Source organism: Terrapene carolina, unplaced genomic scaffold (assembly GCF_002925995.2).
Source record: "Terrapene carolina triunguis isolate 2854851 unplaced genomic scaffold, T_m_triunguis-2.0 Scaffold84, whole genome shotgun sequence".
Taxonomy (NCBI): Eukaryota; Metazoa; Chordata; order Testudines; family Emydidae; genus Terrapene; species Terrapene triunguis.
Window position 1 is genome coordinate 17440325 of NW_020664435.1, and position 18931 is coordinate 17459255.

Consider the following 18931-nt stretch of genomic DNA (forward strand, 5'->3'; position numbering starts at 1 on the left):
ATATAGAGTGAAGCATACGGAAGCTAATGAACCACAAAAAACAAACAACGTTTGAAGCATTAAAATAGCTGTTTCCTCTTATAGCCTGGTATGTACAATACTCAACATTTTCACTGCATTGTACATCTTAAAAACTACAAGACTCGTTGCAACTGGAATGGCTCAGCACATTTGGAATGGAGTAAGGCCTCTGAGATAGAGGCTGTTGATCTGTGGGATATGATCAGGCCAAGTGGAATTGTAGGTAGCCAGCTCTAACTGAGCTTGTAGTCACTGATATCATGGTCCCACTTACGGAACAAGAAAAAGCAGCAAAGACAGGGTGATAAAAGGTAAAGTGAGAATATATTTACAAATGGATTGTGAGAGCAAATACTGAGTTATCATTCAAAACTATTATTGTAATACCTTTACTCCCATTGGGGCCTTGAGGGCCAGATTCTCCCTGCATTAGGGAAGTCTTGTGCTGCTCTAACAATGAAAGACTGGCTTACTAGCCAAACAAGTATCACATCAGCATTAGGGGAGTCCTCAGATGGTGGAGAAGCCAGTATGTGGGTCAGTTGCTTTCCCCATTATGACAGGTTGGGTCACAGAGACCCCCTTGGGACTGCCACCTGATGTGCTGAGACTACCTCTGAGCCTGTTTTCCCTGGCAGCTTGGGACTTCAGAACCCTGCCTTGTTGAGCCAGACATGCCAGTCTGCTCCAACACAGACCCAGGGTCTGAACCACGTCCCCCAAAAACTGCAGACTTAACTGAAAACGGCTTAGAAAGTGCTCCTGTCTCTAGCACCCAGATACCCAGTTCCCAATGGGATCCAAACCCCAAATAAATCTGTTTTACTCTGTATAAAGCTTATACAGTGTAAACTCATAAATTTTCTGCCCTCTATAACACTGATAGAGAGAGATGCACAGCTGTTTGCTCCCCCAGGAATTAATTTTGCTTATTAATTGAGCCAGGGTAAGTAAGTGATTTTATTAAATATAAAAAGTAGGATTTAAGTGCTTCCGAGTAATAACAGACAAAATAAAGTAAGTTACCAAGCAAAATAAAACACACAAGTCTAAGCCTAATACAGTAGGAAACTGAATGCAGATAAAATGTCACCCTCAGAGATGTTCCAATAAGCTTCTTTCACAGACTGGACTCCTTCCTAGTCTGGGCCCAATCCTTTCCCCGGTACAGTTCTTGTTAGCTCAGGTGGTAGCTAAGGGATTTCTCATTACTGCCGCCCCCTTCATTCTGTTCCACCCCCTTTTATAGCTTTGGCACAAGGCGGGAATCTTTTGTCTCTCTGGGTCCCCATCCCTCCTTCTAAATGGAAAAGCACTAGGTTTAAGATGGATTCCAGTACCAGGTGACATGGTCACATGTCCTGTGAGACCGCAAGTCTTCATTCTTCCTGGCCTGACTCACAGGAAGGCTTGCAAGTAAACAGATCCATCTACAGTCAATTGTCCTGGTTAATGGGAGCCATCAAGATTCCAAACTGCCGTTAATGGCCCACACTTTGCATAATTACAATAGGACCTCAATTATATTTCATACTTCTAGTTTCAGATACAAGAATGATACATTTATACAAATAGGATGACCACACTCAGTAGATTATAAGCTTTGTAATGATACCTTACAAGAGACCTTTTGCATGAAGCATATTCCAGTTACCTTATATTCATACTCATTAGCATATTTTCATAAAATCATATGGAGTGCAACATCACACTCGTCCTTGCAAGTGGCATAACTGGGTTGGCTCATGAGGTTGTTGACAGCCAGCAAAAGTTAGAACAGTCTGGGGACTGGTACAGAGTGACCCCAGGATTGGGGGAGTGCAAGGCTGGCTGAAAGCTCCTCCTCAGCTGTGAAAATGTGCTTCTTGATGGGAGCCAAGGATCAGGATGAAAAATTTTAAGATTTACAACTACATAAAATTTTTAATAATAAAAATCTCAAAGAATTTTGAAGAGTTGGTGTAGTTCTTCCTTTTCTCCTAGTAAACTTAAACAGTAAACAGACCCTGCCAGAACAATAGATGCAAAACCTGCCGACATATACTACAATCAAAGGTGGATTAATATTTATTGGGGCCGCGGGCACAAAGAACATTTGGGTCCCCCACACGCTGGGGGCCTAGGGACACCAGAGCTGAGGGTGGGGGCGGCATGGCTGCCCACTTTTTAACTTGGGTGTGGTAGCCTCGGGCAGGTGCGTAACAGTGGCAGCATGGGCATAGTTTGGGAGCATTGCCTCCCCCTCCCCCAAACTGCAAGCTTCTGGCCAGAGGTGACAGGAGGAGCAGTGCCGCACGGGATTGCTGCCTCGGGCACAAAGCCGAGGCAGCAGTGGGGGCAGCCTGTCACTGGGAGCAGGAGGGACGCAGCGGGGGCAGCCTGGCAGCAGGAGCCGGGCACAGACACTGAGCAAGCCCGGGCAGAGTGTGGTGGGTGCTGAGGCTGGGCCAGTAGCAACTGGAGCTTTGCTGGAGGAGCCCTTCTGTCTGGCTCCTCGCTGCCTGTGACCTTCCCGGGGTTCCCCACTGGCTCCCAGCCAGGGCAGGGCCTCTTCTCCCTGCAGAGTGTGTCTGCAGGCCCCGGGGAGGGGGCAGGAGGCTGGACCAGAGCCCTTGCCCCTGGGTCCCACCGGCAGTGGCCTGTACTGCAGGGTGGGGAAATGGGCCAGGGGCTCCTCTTGGACCCTGCCCAGGCTTTCTGGGTGGCTCTTACCATTGCCCAGCTCCGGCTTCTGTCCTGGCTAGGGGGCGAAGCCCTGAGAGGAAGAAGAGCAGGGGATAGGTCCACAGTTCTAGCACTGGTGGCCCCTCCTACTTCTACTCAGGTTCTGGTTCTCCTCAGGGGGCCCCCAAGTTGGCATAGTAGGCCCCATGGGCCTGTGCATCAATTCACCTCTAACTACAATGACCAACATCCCCCTCAACACACCTTTCAAGATCCAAGGGTTCTACCCATGCCTATCGCAGCATGTGGTGTGTACCTCATCCAGTGCACCAAATGCCCCAATAGCAGCTACATGGGTGAAACCAGATAGTCGCTCCACTCATGAATTAACTTACACAGAAAAATTATGAGACAAAAACACCACATCACCTGTGGGTGAACACTTTTCACAAAGTGATCACTCTATATCTGACTTATCAGTCCTCATCCTCAAAGGAAAGCTACTCAACACTTTCAAAAGATGAGGATTTAAATTCATAACTTTGCTAGACACTAAAAATCATGGACTGAGTAGAGACACTGGATTTATGGTTTATTACAACAATCTATAACCCACTAGCAACCTCCCCCCCCCCTTCCTTTCTCCCTATGACTGGAGGGGTATTAAAAGGTCACTTCACCTTGAATGATCCCTTGAAATATATGTTAACTACTTATGCCAAACAATCTGTTCCACCTTGTATTTAGCTGTGATATTCTGAGGTAAGTTTCCCAGACCTGAAGAAGAGTTCTGTGTAAGCTCAGAATTAGTGTTATATTGGGTCGCGTTATATCGTGGTAGAGGTGTATTATAGCTCATATTCTGCAGTTGTATCCATGTGATTGTAGCCACAGAGGAAATAGACGTGTAAATTTACCAGAACCATAAATGACTTTCAATAAACATTTTAAAGGAAGATTGTAATTTAGGCCCAAGCTTTGAGTTACTTATTGTTAGCTAGTGAAGTTAATACATCCAACAGAGAGCTTTGTAAGAGGAAATTCGCACTCTGTGGGTATGTCTACACTACGAAATTAGATCGAATTAATAGAAGCCGGTTTTATAGAAATCGGTTGTATACAGCCGATTTTGTGTGTCCCCACATAAAATGCTCTAAGTGCTCTAGTCGGCGGACCGCGTCCACAGTACCGAGGCTAGCGTTGACTTCCGGAGCATTGCACTATGGGTAGCTATCCCACAGTTCCCGCAGTCTCCGCCGCCCATTGGAATTCTGGGTTGAGATCCCAATGCCCGAATGATGCAAAACAGTGTCGCGGGGGGTTCTGGGTACATGTCGTCAGACCCCTCCCCCTCCGTCAGAGCAACGGCAGACAATAGATTCACGCCTTTTTACCTGGGTTACCTGTGCAGACAACATACCACGGCAAGCATGGAGCCCGCTCAGCTCACCGTCACCATATGTCATCTGGGTGCCAGCAGACGTGGTACTGCATTGCTACACAGCAGCAGCAGCTAACTGCCTTTTGGCGGTAGACGGTGCAGCATGACTGGTAGCCTTCATTGGCGATCTGGGTGCCGACTGCCGTGGGGCTGGCAGCTGTGGGGCTGTATTGCACCAGCCCCTTGCCTTTTGGCAGTAGATGGTTTATTACGACTGGTAACCGTCCTCGTCGTACAGCAGTGGCTGTCGATCATGGGCACCTGGGCAGACATGCTCATTCCTACGGAACTGTCTTGATGATGATGGTTATCAGTCGTAGTATGCCATTTTCTGCCAAGTGCCCTGTTGGCTCATCGCACGTTAGCAGAGTCTTCCCTGAGCAGCAGATCGTGCAATAGGCCTGAAGGCTAACTGCCAAGCGCCCAGTATTTGCTGCCAAGCACCCAGAAAATGCCGAGGGCTATCAGTCATGCTGCACCGTCGTCTTAAGATGTAAAAAAATAGATTTGTTCTGTATTCATTTCCTTCCCCCCTCCCTCTGTCAAATCAATGGCCTGCTAAACGCAGGCTTTTGAGTTAAATCTCTGGGGGGGGGCCATTCTGTGTGACAGTTGTTTGTGTTTCTCCCTGATGCACAGCCACCTTTCTTGATTTTAATTCTCTGTACCTGTACGCCATGTCGTCACTCGCCCCTCCCTCCTTCCCTCCTTCCCCTGGTCCGTCAGATACTAGTTTCGCGCCTTTTTTCAGACCAGACGCCATTGCTAGCACTGGGATCATGGAGCCCGCTCAGATCACCGCGGCAATTATGAGCACTATGAACACCACGCGCATTGTCCTGGAGTATATGCAGAGCCAGGACATGCCAAAGCAAAACCAGGACCAGCCGAGGAGGAGGCGATTGCAGCGCAGCGACGAGAGTGATGAGGAAATGGACATGGACCTAGACCTCTCACAAGGCACAGGCCCCAGCAATGTGGAAATCATGGTGTTCCTGGGGCAGGTTGATGCCGTGGAACGCCGATTCTGGGCCCGGGAAACAAGCACAGACTGGTGGGACCGCATCGTGCTGCAGTTGTGGGACGATTCCCAGTGGCTGCGAAACTTTCGCATGCGTAAGGGCACTTTCATGGAACTTTGTGACTTGCTTTCCCCTGCCCTGAAGCGCCAGAATACCAGGATGAGAGCAGCCCTCACAGTTGAGAAGCGAGCGGCGATAGCCCTGTGGAAGCTTGCAACGCCAGACAGCTACCGGTCAGTCGGGAATCAATTTGGAGTGGGCAAATCTACTGTGGGGGCTGCTGTGATCCAAGTTGCCAGGGCAATGAGAGACCTGGTGATATCAAGGGTAGTGACTCTGGGAAACGTGCAGGCCATAGTGGATGGCTTTGCTGCAATGGGATTCCCAAACTGTGGTGGGGCCATAGACGGAACCCATATCTCTATCTTGGCACCGGAGCACCAAGCCACCGAGTACATAAACCTCAAGGGGTACTTTTCAATGCTGCTGCAAGCCCTGGTGGATCACAAGGGACGTTTCACCGACATAAACGTGGGCTGGCCGGGAAGGGTACATGATGCTTGCGTCTTCAGGCACTCTGTTCTGTTTCGAAAGCTGGAGGAAGGGACTTTCTTCCCGGACCAGAAAATAACCGTTGGGGATGTTGAAATGCCTATCGTGATCCTTGGGGACCCAGCCTACCCCTTAATGCCATGGCTCATGAAGCCGTACACAGGCAGCCTGGACAGGAGTCAGGACCTGTTCAACTACAGGCTGAGCAAGTGCCAAATGGTGGTAGAATGTGCATTTGGACGTTTAAAAGCACGCTGGCGCAGCTTACTGACTCGCTCAGACCATAGCGAAAAGAATATCCCCATTGTTATTGCTGCTTGCTGTGCGCTCCACAATATCTGTGAGAGTAAGGGGGAGACATTTATGGCGGGGTGGGAGGTAGAGGCAAATCGCCTGGCCGCTGATTACGCGCAGCCAGACACCAGGGCGGTTAGAGGAGCACAGCATGGCGCGGTGCGCATCAGAGAAGCTTTGAAAACGAGTTTTGTGACTGGCCAGGCTACGGTGTGAAACTTCTGTTTGTTTCTCCTTGATGAAATCTCCGCCCCCCCCCACCCACCCGGTTAACTCTACTTCCCTGTAAACCAACCACCCCACCCTCCCCTACCCTCCCCCCTTCAAGCACCACTTGCAGAGGAAATAAAGTCATTGTTATTTCACATTCATGCATTCTTTATTAATTCATCACACAACTAGGGGGATAATTGCAAAGGTAGCCCGGGATGGGTGGGGGAGGAGGGAAGGAAAAGGACACACTGCAGTTTAAAACTTTAACACTTATTGCTCGGGAAATCATCTAGGGTGGAGTGACTGGGTGGCCGGAGGCCCCCCCACCGTGTTCTTGGGCGTCTGGGTGAGGAGGCAATGGGACTTGGGGAGGAGGGCTGTTGGTTACACAGGGGCTGTAGCGGCGGTCTCTGCTCCTGCTGCCTTTCCTGCAGCTCAACCATAGGCTGGAGCATATCAGTTTGATGCTCCAGCAGCCGGAGCATCGACTCTTGCCTTCTGTGTGTAAGCTGACGCCACCTCTCATCTTCAGCCCGCGATTCAGCACGCCACCTCTCCTCTCGCTCATATTGGGCTTTTCTATAATCTGTCATTGACTGCCTCCACGCATTCTGCTGTGCTCTGTCAGCGTGGGAGGAAGTCTGCAGTTCTGTAAACATTTCATCACGCGTCCTTCGCTTTCGGTTTCGAATCTTCACTAGCCTCTGTGAAGGAGAAAGATTTGCAGCTGGTGGAGGAGAAGGGAGAGGTGGTTAAAAAAGATACATTTTAGAGAACAATGTGTACACTCTTTCACGTTAAATGTTGCTGTTCACATTACACAGCACATGTGCTTTCGTTACAAGGTCGCATTTTTCCTCTTATATTGAGGGCCTGCCGGTTTGGTGTGAGAGATCACTCACGCAGTGCCAGGCCACAGATTTCAGCTTGCAGGCAGCCATGGTAAAACAGTCTTTTGGCATTTTTAACCTTCTTAACATGTGGGGATGGTTTCAAACAGTACTGCTCTCATTAACCATACCAAGCACCCATTGGGTTGGCCATTTAAAATGGGTTTGCAATGTAAAAGGAGGGGCTGTGGTTTCAGGGTTAACATGCAGCACAAACCCAACTAATTCCCCTCCCCCACACACCCAATTCTCTGGGATGATCACTTCACCCCTCCCCCCCACCGCGTGGCTAACAGCGGGGAATATTTCTGTTCAGCAGAGCAGGAAGGGGCACCTCTGAATGTCCCCTTAATAAAATTGCCCCATTTCAACCAGGTGACCGTGAATGATATCACTCTCCTGAGGATAACAAAGAGCGATAAGGAATGGATGTTGTCTGCATGCCAGCAAACACCGGGACCATACGCTGCCATGCTTTGTTATGCAATGATTCCAGACTACGTGCTACTGGCCTGGCGTGGTAAAGTGTCCTATCATGGCGGACGGGATAAGGCAGCCCTCCCCAGAAACCTTTTGCAAAGGCTTTGGGAGTACATGAAGGAGAGCTTTCTGGAGATGTCCCTGGAGGATTTCCGCTCCATCCCCATACACGTTAACAGACTTTTCCAGTAGCTGTACTGGCCGCGATTGCCAGGGCAAATTAATCATTAAACATGCTTGCTTTTGAACCATGTGTAATATTTACAAAGGTACACTCACCAGAGGTCCCCTGTGTGCCCCCAGGGTCTTGGGTGAGTTCGGGGGTTACTGGTTCCAGGTCCAGGGTGATAAACATATCCTGGCTGTTGGGGAAACCGGTTTCTCCGCTTCCTTGCTGCTGTGAGCTATTTACATTATCTTCATCCTCATCTTCCTCGTACCCCAAACCCGCTTCCCTGTGTGTTTCTCCAGTGAGGGACTCATAGCACACGGTTGGGGGAGTGGTGGCTGCACCCCCTAGAATGGCATGCAGCTCCGCATAGAAGCGGCATGTTTGCGGCTCAGCCCCGGACCTTCCATTTGCTTCTCTGGCTTTGTGGTAGGCTTGCCTTAGCTCCTTAATTTTCACGCGGCACTGCTGAGCGTCCCTGTTATGGCCTCTGTCCTTCATGGCCTTGGAGACCTTTTCTAATATTTTGCCATTTCGTTTACTGCTTCGGAGTTCAGCCAGCATTGATTCATCTCCCCATATGGCGAGCTGATCCCATACCTCCCGTTCTGTCCATGCTGGAGCTCTTTTGCGATCCTGGGACTCCATCACGGTTACCTGTGCTGATGAGCTCTGCGTGGTCACCTGTGCTCTCCACGCTCAGCAAACAGGAAATGAAATTCAAACATTCGTGGGGCTTTTCCTGTCTACCTGGCCAGTGCATCTGAGTTGAGAGTGCTGTCCAGAGCGGTCACAACGAAGGACTGTGGGATAGCTCCCGGAGGCCAATAACGTCGAATTCCGTCCACACTAACCCAATTCCGACCCACTAAGGCCGATTTTATCGCTAATCCCCTCGTCGGAGGTGGAGTAAAGAAACCGGTTTAAAGGGCCCTTTAAGTCGGAAGAAAGGGCTTAGTCGTGTGAACGTGTCCAGGCTTAATTCGATTTAACGCGGCTAAAGTCGACCTAAACTCGTAGTGTAGACCAGGCCTGTATCTCCTGGAAACTTCAGATGAATTGTCCTGTTAATAACTAGAACCTGTTGCTCTTTCCTTCAGGGCAACCTGAGAAACCTGTGTCCTGGATCTGTGCACCCATCAGTGAGGCCTGCCTTAGCTTACCACTTTACCACATTCTGTCAGCTATCTTTAGTAGCACAGCAGACTGTCAGCCTCCCTGTGCCAGCAGACTATCCACATAGCTGGCATCTGTAGGGAAAAAGTTTTTCTCCTCTCAGGTGTTTCATGTGAGCCAGAGCAGCGCTCTGTCTCCTCAAAGAGGAAACTCCCTTTCTATAGCTACTAACACTCTGCTTCTTCAAAGCCTTAGGAATCCTGAGGTAATGCCCTTTCAGAATGTTGTAATCTGATGTGGACCTAGAAGATTATTGCTGTCATTACCTAACAGCCTCTTCCTCTGAGTCAGGGCAAATTGGATTCTCTCCCAAACTCGTGCCACCCTTAATGGGAGTCAGAAATCTTCTCTTAAGGGAAGTTGCCCTGCAATTAATGGGAAACATTGTCTATTCATATGTCGTTTGGCACATCACTTCCTATAGTGTTGTCCAAGGTGATGTAACTTTGATTGCCCTCTTTCTCCATCTGGGCTTTTGCATTTAACTTTCTTTAATTGGATGCCCTTCTGATGAATACATCTTCTAAAAATATTTCTCTTTCTATATCAGAGGGGTAGCCGTGTTAGTCTGAATCTGTAAAAAGCAACAGAGGGTCCTGTGGCACCTTTGAGATGCGCCTTGCATCTGAAGAAGTGAGGTTCTTACCCACGAAAGCTTATGCTCCCTATACTTCTGTTAGTCTCAAAGGTGCCACAGGACCCTCTCTTTCTATAGAGTCCAGTGACTACATCAGCATTTTATTAATTTACTGAACAAATCCTTGGTATTGTCCGTCTTGGAGCTCATTTTGAGATGCATAATCTGGTAATTCTCCCATTGTTCTAATTCCTAAAATTCTAGTTTTGATCCTTTTTTGTCTCTCTCAGATGGTCTCCTTAAAATATTTGTTGTCCATACTACTCTATTGGTGTTATGCATATATAGATTTAATGAGAAATGTAGCGCTCCATAGCTCTTCATCCTGAACAATTGGTGATAATGTGAGATTCTTAAGACTCCAAAGCCGTCAGTAATGGCATTGAAACACTGCTTCACAAAATTCTCCATATGGTTGAATTCAATGCATCTTGTATTCAACAATGATAGTGACACGTGGACAACAAATAATGTACATAAACTGCCAGGGAGTAACAGAACACAAATATGAGCAATGAGGCCTTCAGAATCTTTTCATCATGGAGAAGTAGGACCTGTCTATCAGGGGGAAAAATGTACTCGGTTCAAGGCATATATCAGCTGGTTCAGTTGTCATGTGCAGGCAGCAGACAAATGGGATGATCCTCTGTCCACCAGATGACTTTTTCATTAAATTTGTAATTTAGAACTGGAAGGTAAAATATCTCACTTGCAACAGTAGCATTCCTGACTGTGGAAGACAGATCACTGTACTAATGTGTGATTATTTAGTTTCCTCTATTTTCTAAAATAGTTCAGAAAATAAGACTAGACAGAACATCTGTAATGCTGTCGTGCCATATTGGCTTCACAGACAACTATTTTCTAGGATTAAAAATGGCAGACTACAAGGCCTGGAGGTTCCCAGTTTTTCAACAATCTCCTTTATTCCTGATGACTTTCTTAGTCACTGATTTTGGGTTTACACCCTGAAACTAGTCTGAACCTCCAACAACATGAATGCTCTTAGGAATTAGTTGAATTTCTATCTGTCTTATGTACTCTGATTATGATGATTTCTAAGGTTTTAGGAAACTTGTTCACATTGTTATGCAGGCCTTTGCCAAAATTGGCTTCAAATGTCTATCAAATCTTCATTTTTCTCATGGGTGACCTCCATTAGGATAAGTCTTAGTTACCTAAAGATAATGGTCTTCTGTCCTTTGGGTTATTAATTTAAGAGATCTGGTACCAGCCTTCTCACATATATTTATTTGCACATAGTTGTGCAAATAGAATGTGATTCTACAGATCTTTGCAAAACCTTTTTTGTTTTCTCACCCCAGATCCTGTAGAAAGAGCCTCGCTGAATAAATTTTCTTTGCACAGTAATCATCACCTTGAAGAGTAAATTACTTTGGACCTCTGTCAACCAGACAACCTTGAAAAGATTGTTCTTAGTGTAGGTCCTGACTTTGAACAAATCCAAAACAAGAATAATATACTAATTTAAACCAATCTCCTCTTTTTTTCCCCGGTAAACCTAAATGTTGTTAGGAAAACAGTTTTATACTTTAAAGTTTTAAAGTCTCATTTCATATCTATTTACACTGGTCCAAAGAATGGAGTATATCATCTTCACTGGAATGCGTTACAGCACTGGAATGCGTTACCTAGGGAGGTGGTGGAATCTCCTTCCTTGGAGGTTTTTAAGGCCCGGCTTGACAAAGCCCTGGCTGGGATGATTTAGTTGGGAATTGGTCCTGCTTTTAGCAGGGGGTTGGACTAGATGACCTCCTGAGGTCCCTTCCAACCCTGATATTCTATGATTCAAGCAATAAATATCTGATTTAAATCTGAAATCCATTTTTTAATGATTTTTATCGACCATGGTCATTACTCATTAAACTTCCTGTCTCAGTGCATAATCTTTTGGAATTAGTAAACTGCTGCTGGTGAATATTCCCATTTTGTTTTCAGCAGCTGGCATCCGTGAGGCAAAGTAAAAAATGTTGGGACCAATGTTGACATATGATAGGTTAGTGAGCTAAAAAAGCGAGATAACAGATTAATACTTATATAATTATGGTAGCTGAGTAAAATGCTCTATAATGCAGTAACTTCTTAATGATGTATGCTGTGCATAAATTGTCACTTTTTAACAAACATTTGTCTCTTCTTCAGGTATTTAAGGTTGAAGGTTTCAGATCAGATGTGGAAAGATGTTGGCTGTGGACACAGGAGTTGTGGAGGAGTGGTTATCAGAGTTCAAGGTAATATATTGTGTGATAATTAGAAATAAACTTAGTTTTTAAGCATTATATTATTCAGTAGTAGTAGTAGTACCTGTTCAGCTCTTGTTTGCTGCTGAGATGGGTGCTATAGATAAATTTAAGACAGTTGAATTTCAGTCTGTGAGATGAAAAGATGAAATACATTGTTAAGTATGACTTGAATTTCCTTTCTTGCCATATTCAGGACTGTATGCTATGTTTGGTACATGACAGCCCGTTGAAATTCATGCTTGGAAAAAGGAATAAACTTTCAGTGCAGTACGATAAAATAAAATAGATAAAATCTGATTTAAAAACAAATCCTTTAAATGTTAGTGTACCAACTAAATACTCTTAGCTGAAGAGCTCTAGGCTTTCATGTTACACCAAAATGGTATTTTTTATTATCAAGTTCTTACCATACCTGGCATTTTATTTTTATTTACCCTTCTTCTTGAATGTACCAACAGCTTACTGTTTGGAATGTAAAGTAACTCCCAAAGATTGACTCGAAGTTTTAGCTGTAGATTTTAATGCTGTGTGTTAGCAAGATAACCTTACTTACTTAACAAGTATTATCCTACTTCTCATATTTGTGGTCTTATTCTGGGGTGACATTCAGGTTTTTTTTGTTCAAATCACTGATTTAGAGGCAGCTGCTAACTTCTCTCCATCCCTTTGCTGTTTCCTGCTCTGCCTGTTGGCACATTGTGGTGTCTTGTGTCAGACCCAGTGCTGTATTTGAGGGGAGCAGCAATTTCCTCTTGTGCTGTTTTTCTGAAAGTTTCTTTCCGACACACATTTTCACTTTCTCCACCTGACCTTACTATGGAGACTATGCCTTTGAAGGGAACAATGGCAGCCATGGGATTCCCTTAAAGCGAACAATTTCCTCATCAGCCTTGCCTCCAGCCTTCATAAAAGCAGCTTCAATGGCTAACCAAAGAGCTGCCATTTTATCACTCCCATCTGAGAGCACCACATGCAGACCATTGTTCAGCCAGTACTCCAGCAAATGGGTAAGCTGTGTGCGCACATCAGGGAAGATATCAGAATTCCTGTAGTCAGAACTTCAGGGCAAACCCCTTATAGCATGCCACCAGGCTGTAAAGTGTTGCTGTTAAGTTTCAGACAGTATATAGACACAGTGAACACATGATAAATTGAAAGTAGTAAATGAGTCTAATTATTCTGATGAGGCAGTGCACCATGACCCAGGACCAATGTCACAATTACCACAAAAGCTGCAGCTTCAGTGGGGTAACTGAATGGCATCACTATGCTAAGAGGTACTCTGAGCCTTGCTCTCAGGACCCTAGCCTCGTGGAGAGCCCAGAGAAAGGGGGATCAGGAAGTAGTTGTTGACATTTTTATGGTGGCCTTTGTTATACAAATCTATCAAAATCAAAACCAAAACCTACAGTTGACAACTACCTATCTTTTCAGACTAGAGCAAATTTGATCTTCTGGTCTGGGTGAAGTCATAGTCTGGAGACTCTCTTCCAGATGTAGTTCAGAAAATTCACAACTATTCACACCATCTGCCATGAGACTATGTATCATGGAGAAAATACAAGTCCCTCAGTTGTCCTGAATATATGCATATTACCAGAGGGGAGTTCAACTGTGCTATGTACTGTTCCGAAATGTCATGGTTTTACTCCACTATGGAGCAGCGTAGATTAGTATTCAGGCCTCATTTTGCTGAGATTTTGTATCCAACAAATCCAAGGTAGTAAATACAGAACATTCTTGGTTGTTAAATGCTACTTTCTAGTAATTCCTAGAAAAATGCCTCAAACCAAGATGGTTGTTGCAATTTTCCATTGAAAGGAGAAGTGGAGGGAAGAAACCAGGTTTGCAGACTTATTTTTATGGGTGGTGTAGATTCACTTGACTTGGACACACCACTTCTGGAGAATTGGTGCCCTGTACATAAATGAAATATCTTGCTTGAATCTTCTCAACAGTCCATTTATCGTATAATTTGTAATAGTCTAACTACAAGGTCTTCAAGAATCTAAAGCTAGTCTCCTAAAATCCAAATTTAGGCACCTAAATAAGTGGCCTTATTTTTGAAAAGTACTGAGCATCAAATGTAAGGTTCTAGGTGCTCCATTGCTTTTGGAAAATCAGGCCATTCATTTAGGTGCCTAAATATGTCTTTTAGAAGAGCAGCTTTAGACTTCTATTTTTGAAAATCTTGGCTTTTCTGTATTTTTCCGGAAATGGTTTCAGATATAGTGATTAGTAGTTTTGGTCTCATTTGTAATGTCTTTTTCTATAACACTACTTATTTTGGAGTTTAGAGAGGCATTGTTGCCTAGTGGGCAGAGAAATAGAGTAGGACTTGGTAGATTTGGGTTCTATTCCTGGTTCTTTCTGTTGCCTGCTGGGTAACCTTGGACAAATCACATAATTTCTGTGCCTGTTTCCGCATCTGTAAAATGAGGATTATGATTGCATCCTTTGTGAAACACTTTGAGCTTTGTGGATGAAAAGCACTATATGAGAGCTAGGAATGATGAGTTTAAGTGTAACAGCTCTATCTGAAAAAGTTAGTAAACTATTGAAAACCTAATAGTGACCTTTGTAAGCATTGCCAGCAGGGCCAGCTCCAGCGTTTTTGCTGCCCCAAGCGGCGGAAAAAAAAAAGCCATGATCGGCGGCACCTCTACCGCTGCTGCTTCATTCTTCGGCGGCAATTTGGTGGCAGGTCCTTCCCTCCGAGAGGGACTGAGGGACCCGCGCCAAATTGCCGCAGAAGAGCGGGACAAGTCGCTCCTTTCCGTTGGCTGCCCCAAGCACCTGCTTGCTGCGCTGATGCCTGGAGCCGGCCCTGATTGCCAGTCAGAACTCTGGTTGATGCTGGAAAGAGGGTGAAATACATGCGCAAATGACCCATATTTGGTGCTCTTCTCCTCCCCCTCCCCCCCTTTTTTTTTTTTTTTTTTGAATAGTGGTGCACCATTAGCTTCCATATGGCTGTAGATATTCTGATCCTCCAGAACAGAGGACCCATAGCTGCTTGTAGACAACAAAACAAAAAACAAAAAACCACACCTGATTGTATGCTTATCCTAATTCCAAAGTTGCAGTTCCTGTTGCTCTTTTAAACCGATTATTCTTTTTACACATTGTTCAGGATGGGTAAACGTGTGGTGAAATTGTGGCCCTTTAGCTGTATTTTCCACCCAATTTAATTAAATTCTGTACAAAACTGTGGAGTGGTAAAATGTAAGATTTAATAACTTGCCTTCCAGCAGTTTATCTTAAATACTGGGATTTTATTATACTGTAAAGATGATATAGAAATCTTGTTTCTGTACATGGAACATATTGTCTCCTAGAGTAAACACCAGTGAATGGATACTATTGCAGTTGAAAGGATGTTGTAAAAACAGAAAAGCCAGCTGACATAATAAAATGGCTTTCTTTCAATGCACAGGCAATAAAATATTGCAGTAATGACCTAAAAGGAAAAAATATTTTTGTTTGATTTCAGACCCTTCCAGAAGCGTCTATCTCTAACTATGCTACAAATTTGAAAGACAAGAGTTCTCTGGTTTCATCTTTATACAAAGTTATCCGGGAGCCACAGAGTGAGGTAGGTGCACATATCGCTAAGATTTTAGTTTGATGTGGCAGCAGACTATGAATGCATGGATGAACCCCCCTCCCCCAAAAAAGCCACATTTGTAGTTCAAATACTATTTATGATACAAATAGTTATGATTAGAATCTGAGTAGGACTCTGTTCTCTCAGAACAAAATGTTAAGGTATGGATATGATCCGTTCTTTGGCAGTGATATAATACCATGCAATTAGTTTTTCAGTCTCACTACTCACAAACCATATATAGTCTTATAGTTTACATTTCTGTCTTCAGGACTCAGGCATAGGATTAAAAAGTGAATTGGCAAATTGTATAATCTCAGTCTGACATGATTCAAGGCCAATTGAATATTAAAGCCTGTGACTGGCTGTGGTGTTTACATAGTTTTTAATTTAGGTGAGTACATCAGTGATTGACTTAAACAAAAAATAAAAATGTGTATTGGAAGTGTTTGGAAAAGAAACAAAGTTTATATACATTGATTGTGCAGCTTCCTTCTGGTTGATCTTACTTTTTAAAATATAACCTTAAGTTTCAATTACCAAAGTTTTTGAATATTGAGCTTGACATTTATCTAAGTGCCATACACTCAAGTGCATGGCAATCTCTAAAATTATAGTTTGTGTTACTATAAAAGTGGATTAATATGTGGTACTCAGTAGGTGTGGGACAAAAGAAAAGGACTCTCCAATAGGAGTGAAGATCTCAAGCAGCTTGTAATTCAGATAGAAGCTCCTCATTGGACTTCTTGAAAGAAACTAATGGCCTGAGGGAATTAGGAGTCCTGAGTCCTAAAAAGTAACATGCTTGTAGTTGATAGTGGCACAAGCTAAGACAAAGTCACAAACACATCCCCGGGAGTTTGAGAGCTCTTTAGCCATGTCCCTGGATATAATTTGGAAGAATGAGGGATCAACTCGCCTTGGACCCTTTCGTTCTGGTTGTTGAACTTGCATCTTAGTCCAGCTTGTAATTGGTATTTTTAGGGCTGCTCTAATGCAAAGCAGTTCCTTGAGGCAAGAGAGACTGTGCTTCCGTGTGTTTAGGTGTATATGTGCTTCCATGCAACTTGCATACCAATATGTCAATTTCTTGGGTTTGTGCTATGAGACAGAAACATCTTTGTGGTTCATGTAATGTTAAAATTTTAGCACTCTGTGGTGCTTTGAGCCAGTCAAACATCCCTGCATACCATCATGCTATCCCTCCCGAGGGTATAAAGAGTGGAGCGTCCTCAACTGTCGGAGTTCCTTCTTACTGCCTGTGGCAGTGAAATGAAAAAACCTCAGTGTTTTCTTAGATACTGTGTTGTCTCTTGATTGTTAAGTAGTTGTTCAGTAGTTCTAGTACGCCTGTCATTGTTTATATGAGCTCCTAGCTTCCACCTCCTGGAGGAGTTAATTGCTGGGTAATCGCCAAGATGGGATCCACGTGTACAGATACTCAGAGAACTGTTACTTACATTGCAGTAACCGTGATTCTTCTTTGTTCTGTTTACATGGATCCCATACCCACTATCTTTCCCTGCCACTCTTGAATCTTATTGGGATTCTGGGTAGCAAAGGAAATGACTTACAGTTGAATGCTCTGCCATTTATGCCCTTGGGAGGGGTAGCATGAGGTCACGCAGGAAGCATACCCACCCCCAACAGATATTGCTGGCTAAATAAACTCCGATCTCCTGTGCATGGGGTGAATGTGCACAGAGTGGGATCCATGTGTTACAGAACATCTTCAACCACAGTTACTGTAAGAAGTTCTTTTCCCCTCCATTATTCACCTAACACAATGGGGTTTACCAAGGACTAATATGCTGGAGAAGAAGACAAGGTTCCCAGGAACTTCAGATAAATATTCTGCTTCCAAATTAATTGGAAATTTGGCCTCATTTTCTAGTATCTGATGGTGCTCACCCTACTCTAGATTCTGACATCATCTGTACCAGAGGTGATTTCTATTGTCCTCTTCCTTGGTTATAGCTAAATGGGGGGAGAAATACTGCCTGGTTCCTCAACAGTCTCTTCTACAAGCACACTGTCATTATAAATTAGGAAGATCACATGGAAATTAAGTGGTAGAGTCAGAAATAATTTTCAATGGACTGTACACAGTTTACACATCATAATTACAGTTACAGTAATGCTGAATCTCTATCACAGTATTTGAGGGAGTTAAAAAATGTTCAATAATACTTTGTCTCATCATTGGTCATCTGCATGAATTTATAAGACTTACTTTGTGCGTAATGCAATGGTGACTTTACTGCTGAATTTACTTTCTCAATAGAAATTTAATACCACCCTCTCTCATACCCAGCATTCTTTTGGTCCCATCATTTTCTAGGGTTATAACTTTTGTATTTTTGTGTGAGAATGAATGCCAGCAAAGCTGCAATAGTGGCCAAATATGGTATAGAATCAGAACTTAGACGACTTGGAATCCATTTCTGAGAGTCAATCAGATGAACATTTTCAGTTTTGAGATGTGTGCAACAAAATATTAATAGAAGGTCTCTGTCACGCTGTCTGGAGTGGTTCACAACGTTGAGTGCCAACCTCAGGGAGATTGTCAAAAAGCAGGGCAGACACCCCAAACTGGTGGTACTGAGTTGGTGAAATCTAATTATAGAATGTAACAAATGTGAACTCCTGAAGCACTCCGACCATTTTACCACGGATTCACAGTCAGTTCAGTCTATATTGCAACCCAGGCAAGCTGGACTCGGTGATGAAGAGTTGCGTTATTCCCAAAATCACAAAATATTCAGGTTGCTTCCAGTCCCAAGAGACCAGTCACTTACCCCAGGTCAGTTTGTACCTCTGATCTCACACCAAAGACAATGCTTGCAGCCAATCCTATAGTAAACTAATGATTTATTAACTAGGAATGAGAGAATTATTTACAGGTTAAAGCAGGCAATATATAAACACAGGAGTTACATAGGGTTACCATATTCAAACATTTAAAAAAGAGGACACTCCACGGGGCCCCGGCCCTGCCCCAACTCCACCCCTTCCCCGCCCCAACCCCACCCCTTCTCCGCCCCCATTCCAACCCCTTCCCCAAAGTCCCTGCCCCAACTCTGCCCCCTCCTCTGATCACCCCGCATTCCCCCTCCTCCCTCCTGCTCTGATCTTGGTTGGGGGTTGCTAAGTGCTTCCCTGCTCCCCACTCGCCCCGCAGCCCCTGCAGCCTCTATGCCCTTGCCTGCCCTGCTCCTCCTCACCCTGCAGCCTCTGCACCCCCCCGCCCCTGCAGCCTCTGTGCCCCCTGCTCCCCACTCGCCCTGCAGCCTCTGCGCCCCCTGCCTGCCCTGCCCCTGCAGCCTCTGCGCCCCCTGCTCCCCACTCGCCCTGCAGCCTCTGCGCCCCCTGCCTGCCCCGCCCCTGCAGCCTCTGTGCCCCCCGCCCCTGCAGCCTCTGTGCCCCCCGCCCCTGCAGCCTCTGCGCCCCCCCTGCCCCTGCAGCCTCTGTGCCCCCTGCTCCCCACTCGCCCTGCAGCCT

At 45.1% G+C, this 18931-nt stretch overlaps 1 protein-coding gene across 2 annotated transcripts in view; it reads left to right on the top strand.

Annotated features, from left to right (window-relative positions):
* Positions 1 to 11726: 11726 nt before the first annotated feature.
* FAM126A (family with sequence similarity 126 member A) overlaps positions 11727 to 18931 on the top strand; it is a 46803-nt gene continuing 39598 nt past the window's right edge. For both annotated transcript variants that reach the window (XM_029910983.1, XM_029910984.1), the window contains exons 1-2: positions 11727 to 11811; positions 15317 to 15418. In XM_029910983.1, the coding sequence (XP_029766843.1) occupies positions 11761 to 11811; positions 15317 to 15418 (153 nt within the window). In that variant the 5' untranslated portion in view covers positions 11727 to 11760. The remainder of the gene's footprint in view (positions 11812 to 15316; positions 15419 to 18931) is intronic.